We start from the raw sequence: 20,670 nt of genomic DNA, 5'->3' as shown, positions 1-20,670 counted from the left end.
CAGAGAGAGTGGGAAAGAGAGGGAGAGAAAAAGGGAAGAGATGGAGAGTGGGAGAAGAGAGAAAGAGAAAGTGAGTGTGTGTGTTGTGTGTGTGTGTGAGTGCTAGCAGCTAGATGTCCCGGATCTACTTTTTCAGCTAGATGTCCCCGCATGTACTTTTTCAGGCGCCTATCTAGTTGTAAGCAGACATAGGACATTCCCACTTCATTGCCCTCCCACCCTGGTCCCAGCAGAACGTTGTGAATGTGACACCTGGAGATAGTGAGGGCTGCCCCAACATCTGGTAGAGTAGACTGGAGCAACACGAAATGGAGTGACTTGTTCAAGAACACATGCGCTGCCCAGTCCACGGATCGACTTTTATCTTTTACTTGTTTTGCCGTTCTGATGACTGCGGCACCGCCTTTGAAGGGTTTTAGTCAAAGAAATCAACCCAGAACTTATGTTTTTAAGTCTAGTACTTATTCTATTAGTCAAACTGGTGAGTTACGGGGATGTAAAAACACCAACACCGGTTGTCAAATGGTGTCGGGGACCAAACACAGACTAACACACGTAATATAACCGACGGGCTTCTTTTAGTTCCCATCTACCAAGTTCACTCACAAAGCTTTGGTTGACCCGAGGACACTAGTCACGACTGTGCCTGATCCCGAGCCCAACATCCTAACCACTATGCCAAGCACCTCCTCATATAACACACCCCAGGCAATTCACAAGCAGACAAAAAAAATTTTAATGAAAAAATCCTAACGATTACATAAAATTCCTCCACAACACAAACACGACAAAATTCTGGGTGATGAGGGTTCACATACAACATCATAACATACACACACGACAAAATACTATGGTCAAAACCCAATCATACACACAAAAATTCTAGAGTTTACAAACAACGCCTCCCCAACACAAAATTATTCTAGGAATCACAGCATTATATATACACACAAAATTTCTAAGGGTTACAACACCCCCTAAACAAACAGACAACAAAAATACGCAGTGCCATACACATTTCCCACAAGCCATAGTGAAGAGAAACAAAACAGAAAAAGCACTCATTTTACCAACAAAGAAACAAACACATTCAGCTCCATCATGAAACCATTGCAGTACCCAACCAACCCCTTTCCATTGCTCCACAATAAATCACAAAGGACTACATATCCCCGTGGATAGTACACAAATTACATCTACTACCTAAAGTATAGTGAAAAATTAGGTCTCTCGCTTCCACTTTATTAACGAGAAAACAAAATCGAGTTTCTAACCGTACAATAATCATTTTCGGTTTTTTGTTTTTTTCTGTGTTATCGTGTCGGACAAGTTTTAAAACTTATCTTAATTTACTACTACTAGTACTACTACACTACTACTATTAAGGGTGCGAGGTGACAGAATGTGTTAGCGCGTCGGACAAAATGTTTAGTGGCATTTCATTCGTCTTCACGTTCTGAGTTCAAATGTCGTCGAGGTCAACCTCCCCTTTCATTTTTTTTTTCGGGGTCGATAAAATAAATACTAGTTGAGCACTGGGGTCGATGCATTCGACTTCCCTCATCCTAAAAATTACTGGTTATTATTTGGTTTTGTTGTTACCCCTGGCGGAGGTATTGTTTTCAGTCGTGTTTGTGTGTTTGTTTTTCCGTAGATATCTCAAGAACCGCTTGGTGGATTCGGATGAAACTTTCAAAGATGTTTGGCTTCATGACTGGCACGAACTGATTAGATTTTGGGATCAATCTAGTACCGGACAAGGATTCTGTATAAATTTTCTTATTTTTCTACTTAATTTTTGAGAGCGGTCGGGTTCATTTTTTAGTATTCTCGTTTGTGGGAGCAGTCGAGTTTATTTCAGATATTCTCATAAAAAAAAAACATCTATGGCTAATCGTTGAGAAGACGTTGGTGGAGGTTTGCGCTCTCCGAGTGCTCTTGTTTATTATTATATTTTACTGTTTAGACGCCTTCATGTACCGTCCTAGATTTGCTTGCAAACCCTTAGTGGTTAATAAAGAAATCATTATTATCGATATTATTAAACATAGTAATTTGTCCGTCTCTTTTTTACACACACACACTTACGCAGCCCTCCTCTCCATCCACAATGAAACAACATTAAAATCCAGAAAGACTACCTTGGAAATTAAGGACAACGATAGAGATAATGAAAATCGATAAAAAAAAATCTATTGACATAGAAGTAAAATTTAGAACACCTTTGCTCAGTAATTTACTATCACTACCATTCACCATCACATCTACAATATACAACCACTAAAAGCTACAAGCAAAAGTGAGGCAGCCTCACAGCGATTGCTCGGCCAGCAAGAAATCACGACCACATTCCCTCAAACCACAAACTACTGTCTTTAAAAAACGTAAGTGCACGCGGGGCAATGTAGTCTCAGATAAACAAAAAGACAGGGTTATCATGGCAAGAACACCTCTGATCATGTGTGTTCGAACTAGGGTGTGTGTGTGGGGGGGGGGGGTAAATAACAATGAAGACACCAGTAGATTTCATGAGATTTTCAGAATTTACAAGTTTTGGGGGCGGAGTTTTGGAGTGGCTGTCCTGACAAAAGTCCCAAATTTCACGGGAAAGGAAAAGGGTAGTTTGTTTTTTCTTTACACCCAATTCTTTTTGTCTTTTTTTTTTCAGTACTACTGAGTTTCATACAACGAAAATTACGAATTTAAAGAAAGAAAACTCGACGATCCACACACACACGGGATAGATAGACAGATAGATAGATGAATAGATAGATAGACAGATGAATAGATAGATAGATAGATAGATAGATAGATAGATAGATAGATAGATAGATAAAGTGGTCATTGACTCGGAAATGGGCATGGGGACCGTTTATTAGCATACTGTTTGACATGGGAACATGAGGACCAAACAACAATGTTAACACAAACTTTACTTACAGAATAACCAATGAACTCTAACATGGCTTGCGTCTCCTTTACGCGGGGACCTAAATGCCTGGACTGGAACATTTCAAACTCGGGATAGTTCTTGGCCAACAAACTGGATGAATCCCTACGAGACAGCATGTAAACTGCCGGTAGTTGTCCCATGGCCTGGCCTCGACTGAAACTGTTGTTGGAAGTCACTGCTCGGATGTCGTAGATCTTACAGAGACGATTACGTAGACAGAGGTGTCGAAAACTCCCCAGATTTCTGCTTAGTGAAGCCATTGTTGTGTAGAGGGGGTAGTTCTGTATAATTTTGTTTTTCCCGTTTTTCTTTTTCCTCTCTGTTTTCGTTTAGCTTTTGGCGTTTAGGTCATGGGCTGGCGATTTGTTTCATTCCCTGCAAGAAATATAATAAGAAAAATACAAATGTGACGAGACGACGGGAAGAAACACATACACACAAATAAACAAGGTGACCGGAAAGTCTGGATACGTATGCTAGCAAAAAGAAAAAAAACAATAACAACAACAGCCTTAGTCATGACAGCTTCTCCCGTTTCACCTGTTACAGTTGGTTGTCCGGAATGGGGTTTGTCCAAGACAAGTGCCTTTGAATTTCTCAATCACCTTCCACACTGGGTATATAGGGCGTAACAATATCAGAAAATCAAAAAAAAAATGTGTGTAATAGGTGTAAAACACTTCCTATGAACGAATATGAAAAAAAAATTCGCGGCACGCGAAAGGGGGGGTGGGGGAGAGGCCTCGGGGAAAATTCACATCGGGAAGTTCCGAAAGCGTCTGGAGGGCTGACCCGGGCACCAAAACGAAAAAAAAAATAGTGTAAATGTGTAAAACAACTGCTCTAAACGAATATGAAAAAAAAATGCGCTCTCGAGAAAGAGGGGTGGGGGAGAGGCCTCGGAATATTTAATATCGGGAATTTCCGAAAGCGTCTGAACCGGGCACAAAAACAAAAACAAAAACAGCGTAATAGGTGTAAAACAACTTGCTCTAAACGACTATCATGAAAAAAATGCGCGCTCGCGAAAGAGGGTGGGGGAGAGGCTTCGGAAATTTCACATCTTCAGTCCACGGCCTTTAAACTAAGAAAAATAGTGTAATTGGTGTAAAACTACTTGTTCTAAAACGAGTATCAGAAACCACACACTCACACATGAATCATAAACTCCGTATTTCGCAAAAAAAAAAAAATAAAGAGAAGAAATTCTGGAAAAAGTGAAGAAATGTTGGATCTCCGCCATGTGAATCAAAATACGTGTCAGAAACATCTTGAAATACTACAGAATTTGTTACGAAAATGATAATGTATACATACCCTTTGAGTGGTCCATCGATAATGATGATAAGAAATGAGTTGGATTTGAACTCAGAATATTGACTAACACAACTACATACTACAAGACTCAAAATATGCAGCCAAGTCACCACCCTTTAACTAGCAATAATAATAACATCAATAACATAACAGCCAAAAGATTTATTTGTTCTGAAAATAACAATCATAGTAAATAAATATGTTCTTTAATATTCACATTCATCTGCACAGTTAACACACACTTACATACAAACAGTCACGCATGCATAATACAGAACGGAACACATAAATGAAGGATGCATTACTTAGTATATATTACATCTAGAGAATTTTGATTAATAAGTCAAATATGCAAATTATAAAGATAATTAATTGCTTTACTAAACAGTGTTGTAAAGGTGAAAGAATAAATTTGGGAAAAAAATACACGCCAAAACTAATTAATAAAGGATAATTAGGGAAGGATTGACACAAAATAATAATTTTTTCTGTCTCTTTTTTTCTGGGATAAAGGCAACGATGTGGGGAGGCTTCTAGGATTACATAAATTGAAAGCATTTGCTACCTGTCGATATGATCATCCACCGCGTCAAATGAGTAGTACCAATTTAATTCCTTCTTTGTGCTAAAATAACAGTTAAATGGCCCTTAAATTACTTCCCTCACACAAATCTCTTTTTTTTTTAAATAATTGTATGAATTTTCGTGTATTAATCACAAAGTCGCAAAAATTTCTGCAAATTGTAAAAACATTTTGAAAAGATATGAGATAAACCAGAATTCCACCCTTTATACAAAGTTATATTCAATGTGGAAGAAAAAAAAGACATGAATATTAATGATACTTGTCCTGTATCCAGACTGTATAGTCACCATGTGTGTGTGTTCGTGCGCGCGCCTGCACGAGGAAATTGGTTTTGGGGTTGAAAATGAACCTGGGTTTTAAAATTCGATTTTAGACCCAGGTGCATTTTTAACATCAAAATACATTTCCTTATATCGCAACATAAACACATATATACGCGCACACACACACACACACACACACACACACACAAGACGAAAATCCGAAGCACGTAAAATAAACGGATCTGAGTCGGTTTCGACGATGAGCATCTCAGTTCGAATCGAGCGGCTCACTGATTGAATCACTAAATGGCTGAGTATTCCGCAGACACATGTACTCTTAATGCAATTCCCAGGCAGAAGCAGCACGACACGGCGCGAGAAAAGACTGGTCCTTTAAATTACACGTAAAATCCCATCCAATAGGCTTCCAATGTCACCGTCGACCCAGTTTCATTTACACAAATGTTGGATCAACCAGATGCTATAATAAAAGACACTTGCCAGTGATGCCACGGTGTGGGACCGAACGCAAAATCTCATGACTGCGAAGTGAACTTCTCAACTACTTGGCCGTGTGTGTGTGCGTGCGTGCATGTGTTCTAGTTGAGTTAAGCCGTTAGATACACACACACATATATATATATATATGAAGAAATAAAGCCGACGTATGATTAAAATAATATATACACGTCAACATTTCGAAATCAACTCTATGGATCAGTGAACAAATGCGTGAAGGCCTGCGGAAACTTGTGTGTGTGTGTGTGTGTGTGTGTTTGTAAAACATGTACAAAGACTGCGTACACCAGATTTCTTTATCAAGCTCCTGATGCATGCTACATACATTAATTGTTCTAGAGAAAGAAATTACATATAGATTAACATACAGCTAAAACAGATAGCAAAATAGACATACAAGCTTAAGAGACAAGCTAGATATGTTGACAGAGAGATGCGTAAATTAAGGTACAGAAAAAGTTACATACTTCCAACCAACATCAAGCAGAACCGAACCAGTTTTTGAGAGCACGTATATGTCGCAATCAGTTTTGCGTACTTCGAAAGTATTTTTTTGTAGATAAATTTATATATGTGTGAGAGAGAGAGAGAGAAAAGTCGGGTGCACACACACACGCTTGAATTCTTTCCGACAGAAGTAATGAAATCAATGTGTGTGCACCAATCAGATATCCTGAGTATGTGTATATGAATACAAATGTTTCACGGTGGATTCGTGCGTGAAGTAGTGCTTCAGGGCCTACGAGTGAACCACTAAATAAAGACAGTCGAATTGACTACAAAAGTGAGAAAGAGAAAGAAAAGTAAAGAAGGTGTTAACTGAAATTGACCAATCAAATAGCAGTATTTGGTCGCGCCTCTTTCATTGAAAATTTATCTATCTATCTATCTATCTATCTACACACATATTCATACACACACACACACACACATATACAAGGGTGTCTATAAATTATATTTAAAACTTCCACACTTCCGAACTTCAAATTGTAGTCCACCCTCAAACTTGTTTTCGTGGGGGAGAGGGTGCAAAGCGAAATACAACGGAGGTCAACTTGCTTTTTATAAGCTTGTAGATACATATATACGGGGTGATACGCCAAGCAGTGATGTTAACAAATACATATATGTATACATACGCGCGCGCATGTGCGTGTGAATATAAACATGTGCCTTTATACACCACTGCTCGTATACATGTTATGTAACTATATATTTACATTATATAAAATCCAAAATGAGGGAATGAAACTGGCAAAACCCTGGCTACATATGTTTCCTAGCCGGGAGAACCTTAGAAGTAATAATTACTTAACGATGGGTACTCCTCTAGCTACACATCAGGCCGAAGATACCTTAGTTAAATGAAGGTTACACTGTTGTGAAGGGATCTGAAGTTAACTTGCAGACGTGGAACCACTCGAAGCTTAATATCTTCCTACACCTAGATCCATGGATCTTACAATTACATATCATTAACATTATATATATATATACATACATACGTACATATATATGACGAACTAACTGTTACTTTCTCAGATGCAGCACGGATTTTTGTTAGTGAGCAGGTCGCGGATTTTAGCGACGAAAATATTTTGACAAATTAAACTTAACTGTTGAAGTGAATCGAACGGCTTTTGTGTGTTTCTTAAATAGCTTATAAACACCTTCCACGCTGCAATTGTTTTCGTTCCAGCACACGATCTCAGATCAAATCACTTGCTATGCGAATACATCTCCGTAATATATATATATATATATAATATATATATATATATATATATATTATATATATATATATATATATATAAATATATATATATATATAAAGATACGCATATATACATACATATATGTACACACCTACATATATATGTATATATACATGCATATATGGGTACAGGACATAAAAAAAAACGTTGAACACACTGAGAAACGAAAACAAAAACATAGAAACGAACTTTATTTTGGAACAACGAAAACAAAACAGAGAAACAAGACATACAAAACAAGGAATATTCTCCTTCTTCAGTTGTCCCTGTTTCATCCACTCCGCATTTCCACACATACACACACACAGAAGAAATAAAGGGATTCTCGAACGCACATAGGCCATGACATCAGCTTAGAAAATTGGGTAAATACTCTTAGGAAATGTAAAATGCGGTATTTACGCAGTTTTCTAAGCTGTCCCCGTTCGAGAATTTCTTTATTTTCTGTAGAATACCAGCCTGCTGGGTACTTATTAGTTTGTTTACAAGACGTTCTCATATACATATATGTGTGTACATACCTACATATCTATCTGTGTGTGCGTGTGTAAATGAAAAGTTACAGAAGAAGATGAGGAGGAGAAAATGAAGTAAGGGAGAGAAGGCGGGAAGACAAAGAGAAAAGGCCAAGTTATTTAATGGGAAGGAAAGGATGAAGGGAGAAAAAAATAGTTACTGGAAGAGGAGAAATGTGAGGAAGATTGTGAAAGAGCGAAAGAATATAAAAAAAAAGAAAGAAAGAACTAAAAAAAAGAGATGAAAAAATGGTTACTAACTTCGGCTCAAAGCCAGTAATTAACGTTAGGTGAGCTTGCATTGACGCAAATCAACACGAGTGCTTCACTGATATTTATGTTCACTCTCCTAGAGGGAGGAAACGCTAAGTTGACCTCGGTGGAATTTGAACTCAGAACGTAAAAGGCTGGAAGAAATAGCACAGAGTACCCACCCACCACCCCGATGCTCTTACTGTTCTGCCGTCTTGCTAACTTGAATAAGGAAGATATAATGGATTCAAATTTTGAGACGGTGCCAGCAGTTTTTGAAGAGAGGGTAAGTCGATTACATTGACACCAGTGTTTAACTGGTACTTATTTCATTTGATCCCGAAAAGATGAAAGGCAAAGTCAACCTCGGCGGAATTTGAACTCAGAATGTAAAGACAAGCGAAATGCCGCAAAGCATTTTACCCAGGCATACTCTCTCTTTTACTCTTTTACTTGTTTCAGTCATTTGACTGCGGCCATGCTGGAGCACCGCCTTTAGTCGAGCAAATCGACCCCAGGACTTATTCTTTGTAAGCCCAGTACTTATTCTATCGGTCTCTTTTGCCGAACCGCTAGGTAACGGGGACGTAAACACACCAGCATCGGTTGTCAAGCAATGCTAGGGGGACAAACACACATAAACATATATATATATATATACATATATACGACAGGCTTCTTTCAGTTTCCGTCTACCAAATCCACTCACAAGGCATTGGTCGGCCCGGGGCTATAGCAGAAGACACTTTGCCCAAGATGCCACGCAGTGGGACTGAACCCGGAACCATGTAGTTGGTTAGCAAGCTACTTACCACACAACCACCCCTGCTAATGATTATGCCATATATATATATATAGGCATGCTAATGATTATGCCAGATCGCCATCTTAGTTATAACAAGGGTTTCAAATTTTGGTACGTCAGTAGTTTTTGAGGGGAGGGGGAAGTCAATGACGTCGCCCTCGGTGCTTGACGGATACTTATTTCATCGAGAGGGCAAATTAAAGTCATGTACACACCTGAGGCTGCCCACGATGCGTGCCTTTCACAGGTCGGGATGCACACCGTATTCACTGACTGGTACAATTTCAAATCAATTTTTCCTTATCAGAGACATGTACTGCGATACCAGTTGGTCGAGGTGTTATTGTCATCAATGACCTGGGCAACGCCGGAGTGCATTGTGTGTGGTGCATACATTCTGCTTGAACTCGAAAACTGAGTATGTACGTATAAATAATACAATGTGGCTGTGGGTCATAACACCGGGGTGCATTGCTAGTGTATGTATATGTAGCGTAAACGTTACAAGAGTAAATATAGCCCGAAAATGACTTCAAAATTGCGAGACCCAACCTCATTTTCGAGGTTATTTTTGTAGTCAAAAAGAGCTTTTGGGCAAAAAACATACTTCATTTAGTAGGCAAAAGATTGCTGCATCTTTTGAAACCTCATATGTCAAAATCGGCAACTCAGTTTTCAAATCCATAAGGAACATAAGCACCACACGCAGACACACACACAAACTCTGTTTTATATATATATATGTGTGTGTGTGTGTATGTGTAACTCTTTTATTTGTTTCAGTCATTTGACTGTGGCCATGCTGGAGTACCACCTTTAGTTGAACAAATTGACCCCAGAACTTATTCTTTGTGAGCCTAGTACTTATTCTCTCGGTTCCTGTTGCTGAACTGCTAGATTATGGAGATGTAAACACGCCAGTATTGGTTGTTAGACGATGGAAGGGGTGACAAACATAGGCACACAAAACATATATATATATATATTATATATATATATATATACAGTTGATATTTATAGAAAAACAAAAGACGAAGACAGTTGTATGAACAACAAGCAAGTGTATTAGCTTGATGTGTGTGAAGGTGAAAATGTTCTTTACGTTTTCAGCCTACACACTTCAACAGAAAGGAATAAGAGAAAATAAACAGGAAGGGTAACCACCCAGAAACTCGAATTCATGTGTATCACATAAGGATAGGGATGGGTGCGATGACCTCCCTTCGCAAATACTAATCAAATATACAATGTGTATCATTAGCCACCTGGAAGAGATGTCTTCCTGGGGTTCTAAATGTCAGTAGCACTGTCTGGTGTGCAATGCCACACTTGGTTAGCAATTATATGTTATGATTCCATATTGCTACTGTTTATATCTCGCTCAGTGATTTAATATAACTTATTTCTCCATTTTCAAGATCAGCAACGGTTCATCACTGAAAAAAGCATATAGTATTTTGCGGGGGGGGGGTGAGTTTCCATCACTAGCTGGTGATTAACACACAGTGAGGATGGGTAACCACCCAGAAACTCAATACATGTGTATATCACGTACGGCTAGGGTTCGGAGTGATGACCTCCTCTTGCAAATACTAATCGGACACAGAATGTGTCGTTAGCCAGCTGGAAGAGATTATCCTCCTGGGGCTATAAAATTCAGTAGGACTGACCCACGTAGGATACCACACTTGGTTGGCAAGTATATGTTACAATTCCATATTACTAGTGTTTACATCAGGCTGAGAGATTTCATATAGCTTACATAAATATAAATATATATATATATATATAATATATATATATATATATATATATATATATATACATATAACTTATAAGTAAGGGCTAAAGAAAATTATTTCAATGCCAATATGCTGATAACAGACTATTAAATCATCAATTTCCACATATAATTTACTCGCTACAGAAAAAAACCGATTTCAGTTCTTCGCAAGAAGAATGACTCCGGTAATTTGGTACGATCGTTTCGTACTACATCATTTTATTAAATGTTGTAAGTATTATAACAGAAATAAGATGCAAAATTATAGAGGTTTTCCATTAATACAAAATTTTCAAATCAAGTGGCAACATTATAGCTAAGGTAGATATATAGACAAAGATGTGGATTTAAATTTCAAGAACATATGAGGTAATGGAGTCCCTCCACTGACTGACTAAGATTTGGTTGTTCCTGGCTGCTGTAAGGTTGGAAGTAATAAAGATTTTTTTAATTGTGGAAATGGGGTAAAGAGGGTTTCAGAACTCCATAAAAGGAATTCATGTTGAAGACAGCAATTGCCACTACTAAATGCCAATTACTACTATTTGATGAGAGAACTAGGTCAATGTCAAATGGTCCCAATCCCATTCACAGAGAGTGTAATTTAGAGAAAAAAGGGGAAAAAAACGCTATCACTTATTATGAGTAGGCATAGTACTTTTTAACTGGGGGAAAGCCTTATTAATTTTAAACTAGATTAATTTTAGAAAATAGAATTCAATTTCAAGTTTACAGTGAAGTTTTTTTAGTCATCTATGAATGTTAAATACATATATATATATATATATATATACAATATATATATATATATATATATATATATATTATATATATATATATATGGAGGCGCAATGGCCCAGTGGTTAGGGCAGCGGACTTGCGGTCGGAGGATCGCGGTTTCGATTCCCAGTCCGGGCGTTGTGTGTGTTTATTGAGCGAAAACACCTAAAAGCTCCACGAGGCTCCGGCAGGGGATGGTGGTGATCCCTGCTGTACTCTTTCACCACTCTAAAGGCGGTGCTCCAGCATGGCCGCAGTCAAATGACTGAAACAAGTACAAAAAAAAAATATATACATCTTTATATATATAAAACTGAGAATGTGTGTCTGTCTGTCTGTGTGTTTCCCTAAAACTTGAGAACTACACAACCACTTCCATTCAAATTGTACACATGCCTTACTTAAGGTCCATGTAGTTTCATGGGCAAAAAAATGTTCAACTTCTTGCCTAGAGCGAGCCCATAGCAATATCATATCTTCTCCACTATTTCAGTATTACGTGTTAAAAGCGAAACAAAAACATTTCTCTATTTTATGCTTTCATTTAACAATAAAAATAATAATAACAATTGAATTATATGTAGTAAGTAATAATTAAAATCAAACTAAAGTATAATATAATCGTAACATAACAAAAGTTAAAATAGCAATTGGTATAAAATTGCTTCAATGACTTGAACTTGAATAAGTGGTTTTACATGAATGGGAATAAATTAAAAATAAAATTAGTGTGCAGACATGGAATAGTCCAGATAGATAATAAAAAACTTAAATTAAAGAAAAGACTATTGTCTATAAAGTATACAATGTAGAGAAAAAAGAAGATTTTCACACATGGCGGAACGCAAATCGCGTGTGTAGTGAGTTTTTACAATTTTCCTTAGTGTATATTTTCTACGTTATATTATACTGTGTGTCTATTTGTCTTTGTTTTTGTCGTACAACTGTTGAAGTCAGCCTTCGTGCGAGGACTTCGTGGTGGTGTTCCCCCCTCCGTGGGGGAAAAATATTATTTATCTTGGATTTACCAAGGGCTTGTTAAGCCAGTTGTTCGAGATGGAATCCCCCATCTCATATTCTCCCGTGACTAGTGAAGAAGAATCTCCGGCGGTGTCGACAAAGAAAAAAGAGGCGGTGGCGCCAAAGAAAAAGGAAACCCCTGCACCAGCACCAGCGAAAAAATTCTCAGAAGTAGCTGGTAAGAAAATCAAAAAAATAAACGTAGAAGACTTAAAGAAATATGCAGACTGTGTTACAAAAGAGGGCACGGAAGTGACAGTGGTCTCAAACGCCCAAAAACATGAAGAAATCGAAAAAAGAAGAATAATCTATAAGACCTTTAATACGACAAGCAAAATGATACAAAAAATTGAGGAAAAAAAAAGCGAGAATTGTTTAAAACCATTAATGGACAAGATCACATACATCAACAGAGGAAAGAGATACGGCACAGTAGAGGTGCGTTTCACAACAGAGGAAATAGCAAAAAAACTGTCGATGGAGCCAATAAAAGCGGAGAACATTGTTCTCCTCCCCTTGTATAGAGGAAAAAGAACATCGAAAATCACGATGAATAACATTCCGCCAGAAGCAGATGCCGAGTGTCTGGTGGCAGCAGTCATGGTAGGCCTGGAGGAAAAAATAAACATCCTCCAGGCCACAGTAGAGGAGGAGGAATTCTGGAAAGGGCAGCGGATAGTAATAGCCATTCAGGCAGAAATTCAAACACTGGAGGAGATTCCAGAAACCCTAAAAATAAGTGAAGACGATAGAATAACAGTTTTCGTAGAAGGCAGAAAGCCGAGGTGCTTCGGCTGCGGCAAGAAGGGTCATGTAAGGGCGGAATGCCAACCCCAACCCAAACCGCAGGAAGCACCTCAGCCAGGTGAAAAAGAAGATGAAGTGTCACCAGAAGCAGCGCCGGGCGGCCCAGAAGGGACGAGTGAAGGTGTGGAGGTGACAGAGGCAGCAGAACCAGCGGCAGAGGAAAAAAAGAGCAATGAGGAGGGGTGGTCAAAAATCACCAGGAAAAAAAGAAAAACGGAAACCACCCCTCCCAGAGTGATCCAAAAGAAGAAAAGAGAGTCGATTAACTCATATATGGCCGTTAAGGCATCAAACAACAGACTCGGGAACGTGTTGGCAGCTATGGCCAAAGTGGAAAAAATAGGAAAAAAGAATGACTATATAGTTTACAGAATAGGCCGGAAGGATTACGGGCGGATAAAGTCCGAATTTTTTCATGACGTAGGCCCGCTCAGAATGGATTTAACATCTCCATATATATTCGAGGGCCTACGTCAGACTCCCCCACGAGGCCCAGAAAAAGAGATAAACAAAGAAGAAAAAGAAAAAACCGAACCACTGATATAAAGGTAAGTAATGGATTACATTTATGTTGGTTGTTTGAATGTGCGCGGCCTGGGAGCAGGCTGGAAGCAAGGTCGCTTCCTGCATATCAGGTCGCGTAATTTAGATGTTATTGTTGCTACAGAAACCCAGTTAGAGGGGCCAAGAGGTCTACTCCCGCTGTTTGACGGCTACGAGAGTTTTTTCTCTCCTGGCAGTCCTACTGGCGGAAGTGGGGTGTTGGTCCTAATAAAAAGAAATCGGGTTTCTGAGAAAAAGTTAATTTTTGCAGATCCAGAAGGTAGGCTGGTCGTCATGGATTTGACGTTCAGTAACGGTAAAGTTATCAGACTGGTTGCAATTTACGCACCCAACAGTACAGGGCAAAGTGATTATTTTCGTGAACTAGAAAACTTTCTTGGTACTTCGCATTCATTAGTTGTGCTAGGAGACTTTAACACAATTTGCAAAGCGGATGTAGATTGTGTTGGCTCGCGTTCAGATAGAAAAGGTAACAGTGGCTTCATGGAACTGCTAAGCCGCTTTGAGCTAGCAGATCCTTATAGGCTGGAATTTCCGAACGCTCCATTGTGGACATGGTCAAACAGCGACGGATCTTCCAGGTCGTATTTAGATAGAATACTAATTAGAAAAGTAGACAGAAAAATAGCTAAGTGTCCACAGTTTTACCCGATCAGCTACAGTGATCATAAAATGGTCACCTGTAAGCTTGACATAGATAAGGTTAAAAATAGAGGATCCGGTTACTGGAAACTTAATACGTCCCTTTTGGCGATTAAGGAGTACAAAGACCGGATTAGGAATATAATTCAGAGGGCACTATCTGGTACCATCATTAATAACAAATGGTGGTACGCCCTCAAACGAGCCATCAAGTTCGAGTCAATTAGATATAGCATAGGAGTAGTGGCTAGAGAGGCTAGAAGGGAAACTACTCTAGTTAAGGAATTAGAGGAAGCCTTGAAAACTGGCTCTGCGGCTCAGGTGGCGTCCAAGAGACTGGTGTTAAACCAGCACCTCGAGGCCAAACACATGGGCTGCATTGTCAGGGCTAGGATCCGCCATATGGGTTGTGAAGGAATCAACGCCGTGAGATGGGCCCGAGTGGTGGAAGCTCAGCATGGTAACGATGCCACGATTCGATCTTTGACGAACCAACAAGGTGAGTTGATAAACGAGCCCGAGGAGATGTGTGAGGCCTTTCAGGAGCACTTCGCTCAGCTTTTCGGTGAGTGCGGCGGACTGGATAGGAGGAGGGCCTTTACGGACCTACTCGACGGGCTGCCGCGCTTATCGGGGCGAGATGCGGAGGGCTGTGAAGGGCCAATCACGCCTGAGGAGGTGGTTGAGGCAATGGCGGACTGCGGCGCGGGCAAGGCGCCGGGTTTGGATGGTCTACCCAATGAGTTATATAAGAGTATGCCAGACTTGTTCGGGCACCTACTGGCGGAGGTCTATGCAAACTGGCAGCAGAACGGGCTTATACCCAGATCTGTGCGCCGGGGAGTAGTGACACTCGTCAGAAAGGACCCGAGCAAGGGGGAGTGCATTGATAATTTCAGGCCCATCACTCTGCTAAACACAGAGTTGAAGATTTTGGCCAAAGTGTTATCGAAAAGATTGGCGCGTGTCGCGAATGGTCTGATCGGGGAGGCACAGACATGTGCCGTTCCTGGCAGAACCATTCAGGATAATCTCCATCTTATGCGGTACACTATAGAGGGGTTTAATAGCGATTCTGGCAAGGGTGGGGCTCTGGTCCATTTAGACCAATCTAAAGCATTTGATAGGGTCGACCATCGTTACCTGGTATCTGCCCTGGCACAGTTCGGGCTGAGCCTTGGCTTCCTCAGGTGGATTATCCAAATTTACGATAACATCGACTCGGTAGTTCGGGTGAACGGCTTCGACAAGAAGCCGTTCAAAATCAAGCGCTCGGTTCGTCAAGGGTGTCCGCTCTCCCCGCTTTTGTACGTGATGGCTCTTGAGCCATTACTGCGAAAACTGAGCGGCATCCCGAGACAGCCAGGTAGTGGAAAATCGGTGTCAGCGTACGCGGATGACATCACCATCATCGTAACCGAAATGAACCACCTACGTAAAGTAGGCAAGGCCATAGAGGTTTACGAGACGGTGACAGGAGCAAAAGTTAATCGCGAAAAGTCAGTCGGCTTGCAACTCGGCACCTGGAGAGGCAAGTCGATGCCTCCTGACAGCGTCGTGGGACGTTGGACGGAGGGTCCGATTAAATTGCTAGGGGTCTGGTTCGGTCCAGACCTCCAAATAGAGAAGAATTGGGACGAGGTATCGAGCAGGGTGGCTGTAGTAACCAAGACCTGGTCTTGGCGGTGGCTATCCCTGAAAGGGAGGGCGGAGGTGGCCAATGTGTTTATCGCATCAGTCATCACCTACCGCCTTTCCGTCGTTCCTTGCCCTGATTCGTGGTTGATCAAGTTGGAAAGACAGCTCTTCTACTTCATGTGGAAGGGCGGGAAACCACTTGTGAAACGCTCTACTTGCTGTCAACAACCGTTAAAGGGTGGGCTAGGGATGCCTTGGCTGATGATGCGCAGACATGCGCTGAGGTTAAGACATCTGTGGCTCTACCTGGATGGTGAACGGGTGTGGTCTCCGCTAGCAAAACTGATGTTTCCCAAGTTCACTAGTTTCGGTGGATAGGAAACCTGGCTGAATCGTAGATCGAAACTTGGCACTTGGTACACGGAGTGTCGCAAGGCTCTCCTGCTATTCCGTCGCTCGGGCAACGCCTGTGGTGGGGGTTCCACCACATTCTTCTATAGAGGGTTGGTAGAGGCGGAATGTGAAGATACCTTCGGGGAAACCCTAGGTCTCAACGATAATCAGCTGGCCAGTCTGTTCCGACGTACGTTCAAGCCGAAGACACTGGACAACTTCCAGAAGTCTCTGGCATGGCAATGCTACAGAGGAGCTCTACCTGTTCGGGATAAACTCGCAAGGCACGGTGGCCAAGACAGTCCGATATGTCCAAGATGCGGGCGGGATAGGGAAACCGTCCCGCACGCTATTGTTCATTGTCCGGACGTGTCTGAGGTGTGGGTTTATGCCGAACAGCTGTTGTCAAGTACACGAAGAGTACAGCTGTCGACTGAGTCGATTACAAAAATTGACCCACCGGATTTCCTCGTGAATGAAGGTAAGTTTCGTTTTCTCGTTGTAGTAGCAATTGCGAAAGAGGTGATATGGAAGACGAGAATGAAAGGTTTACAGTCAGGCAAGTTCATCTCCGGCCCTGGTTTGATGAATTATTTCATCTTTCACCTGAAAAGGAAGATAGGGCTGGAGAGAATATGCCTGACAAGGAGAGTGTATGAAGAACGATGGAAAGATGTAGCACGAAAGTTGCGAGTGAATGATACAACATAAATGTAAAACCAAACGAAACCAAAAGTATCAGTGGGGAGGCGGGGCTCGTGGGGTCCGAGCTAAACCCGCACCCACTCCATCCGTAATGTCTTCCGGTCTGTTCCAACATTCGATTTCTGTCTATTTTTGTAAATTTTTAAAATTCGCTTTTTTGTAAAACCCATATCGTGTATCTGACCCCATCATCAGATTGTATTGTCCCATCTGTGTTCGCCCCTTGTGGGTAATAATAAAACAACATGGAGGAAAGCACCTTCGAAAAGTGTCTTGGTGCGACTATGAAAGATATCTAATCAGAGGCGGTAAATTTGCCACAATAGAAGCAAGGTTCGAGTCAATGGAGCATGCAAGGAAGTACTCGACTCGAACTTGCAAAATGGAAATATTTTATTTTTACCTTTATATCTGGGACTTAGGACGTTCCGGAAAAAAATTTTAAATGCCTCCCCCACCCCACAGAATTAGAGGTAGGCTGGATTGTAGCCACACTTCTATACAAGAAAGAGGACAAGATACAATTGATCGAATTTACAAGAGACGGGTTAACAATTCCAGTCTGTTATATATTTTGAGTATTGTTATCACTAGTGATATCAATATATAACTTTGCATTTTGTATTTTATGTGTAGATGTATATATATAGATGTACATGTAATATGTACACATATATACACATATATACATGCACTAGCACTATGACCCGGCAACAACGGGTCTCTAATGCTAGTATATATATATGTACATATATATATATATACATATATATATATATTTACATATATATATATACATACATATATACATATATATATATATAAATATACATACATATACACACACACATATATATATATATACATATATATATATACATACATATACACACACACATATATATATACATATATATATATACATACATATACACACACACATATATATATATACATACATATATACATATATATATATATAAATATACATACATATACACACACATATATATATATATAAATATACATACATATACACACATATATATATATATATATATATATATATATATATATATATATATACTTACATATATATGTATATATATATATATATATATATATATATATATATATACAAAATGAGAAAATGGAGAAATATATCTAAATCAATCATCAACTATTAGATAATACCGAATCAATACTTTATTAATACACTACACAATAGCAATGATATTATACATTAATATAGTACAAATGTAACAAGACATAGAAATACATTTACATTGTAGCTGACACCTGTTTCGGCCATGAAGACAGGTATGTCTCATTTAACCTATTAGCCATATAATGCAGGTATAAATGAGACATTAACTAGAATATCTTACGGCCTCTTCAGAGATTTTAATGCAAGTATGAGTACAAATCCTAAATAATTTACATATAAATATAAATATGTGTGCATACATACTCATATTCTTACATATATATATATATACACAATAATACAATATAAACAATATAGATCAATATACATCAACAAACACAATAATGTTCCATATTGAACTCCACAGCTCCTCAACCAACATCAAGAAACCACAACAGGCACACTCACACTCAATGCAGGCATATATATTAAACAGTCCAATATATTAAAATGTGTCATTTCACAAAAAGTCAATAAAGCTAATATTACCACGACGGTACCATCCAATGCAAGCGGACATCCGCATATATACGCAATCAGTCGAATTCCCCTGCCCGCATGGTATTAATTTACACAGATGGATTCGATTGGCCTATACTTTTAAATTTGAATTACAATAGAAATTTTACGGTTAGTTAGCTAGGAAACATACACACGCGCACGCACATCCACAAAGCGTGCGCACATACATACCTAGTTATATGTATACACACACCCACACACATACACACAGACATACCCACATACACAACCAAATCATAAATAAATAATTAAATAAATAACATAAGAGGTACTATCCCAACTATACACATGCAAACAGAGGAACTCAACCGATTGCACATACATGCATGCAGACATCCACCCGCCCCGGATGGCACCATGGTGGTGGTATTAACTAAGTGTTTACAAACAGATCCACTCACATATGTCCATAAATCCGTAAATGCAATCATACATATAATTATACCTAGATGGAGAGTGTAATTTGTCATAAGGTACATAATTCATGTGACACCGTATTTTTCGTAAACAAAATATTTTAGAACTAAAAATGTCCGCATCTTTACCGCTATGTTTCTTTCAAACATTTACTAAATTATAAAATATAGAATACCCGTTTATGTTTGTCTATCAAAAGACATAAAAATACATATATACTAAGTTAACAGAGGTTTATAATAATTAAATTATAAGAAATTGATTGTAAAAAGTCAAAATACGCTAATATTCTAAGATATATAATCAAAATAACTCCTTATAACTTATACAGATAACATCACTACGTAAGAAGTCTAGTATTATTACAATACTATTATATTTCTATTTAAACCCTCACCAACGAACTAATAGAATTATACTCACATCTACATATCCAAATGTATACTCATGTGTAACAACAAACATATACATACACACTATATATTTTCACATATGATGTGCATGTAAACATTCGTAGTACTTATAACTTTCCTCTACATCTGATTGTACTAGTGGTCTTTACAATTTGAAATATACAACTTATAAATTTATAATCTTGTAGCTACACATATATGTAATATATATGTTCTGTATTGATTGTTTTTTGTCCTGGCTTATAAGGGAAATACACTAGGATATAAATATATATATTTTGGTATATACACAGCACTATGATATTCATGGGGATTTCCAAAATTGTTGAGTGTGTATGCGTATCATAGTTTGGGAAGCTGGTTTACATATGGATATGTAGATGTGAGTATAATTCTATTAGTTCGTTGGTGAGGGTTTAAATAGGAATGCCAGAGGTGTAACCAGCCTACTTATGCGTATTTTCTTTCATTGGACACTAAACTCTGCTTGCAAAGACCTGTTGAGGCGAGTGAAATCGAAATCAAATTCAATGACTGGCATCCGTGCTAGTGGAGCGCTAAGAGTACCATACGAGCATGATCATTGCCAGAGCAACAAGCTGGCCTCCGTGCTGATGGCACATAAAGAGCACCATTCGAGCGTGATTATTACCTGCATTGCCTTACTGGCACATGGAAAAACATTCAAGCAAGGTCGTTGCCAGTGCCGCTGGACTGGCACCTGTGCAGGTGGTACATAAAAAGCACCATTTGAGCATGGCTGTTGCCAGTACTGCCTGACTGGCCCTCGTGCC

At 39.2% G+C, this 20,670-nt stretch overlaps 1 protein-coding gene across 3 annotated transcripts in view; it reads right to left on the bottom strand.

The window, feature by feature from the left end:
- Positions 1 to 20,670, bottom strand: part of LOC115214945 (glycine dehydrogenase (decarboxylating), mitochondrial) — a 161,231-nt gene that overhangs the window by 110,426 nt on the left and 30,135 nt on the right. The window contains exons 1-2 of one of the 3 annotated variants that reach the window (XM_029784031.2): positions 6,106 to 6,421; positions 2,941 to 3,328 (exon numbers count right to left, since the gene is read on the bottom strand). In XM_029784031.2, the coding sequence (XP_029639891.2) occupies positions 2,941 to 3,213 (273 nt within the window). In that variant the 5' untranslated portion in view covers positions 3,214 to 3,328; positions 6,106 to 6,421. Of the gene's footprint in view, positions 1 to 2,940; positions 3,329 to 5,620; positions 5,737 to 6,105; positions 6,422 to 20,670 lie in introns of those variants that run through there. The other 2 variants (XM_036505403.1, XM_036505402.1) reach the window with 2 other exon arrangements.

Source organism: Octopus sinensis, linkage group LG8 (assembly GCF_006345805.1).
Source record: "Octopus sinensis linkage group LG8, ASM634580v1, whole genome shotgun sequence".
Taxonomy (NCBI): Eukaryota; Metazoa; Mollusca; class Cephalopoda; order Octopoda; family Octopodidae; genus Octopus; species Octopus sinensis.
This window is presented reverse-complemented; position numbering and strand designations above follow the sequence as displayed.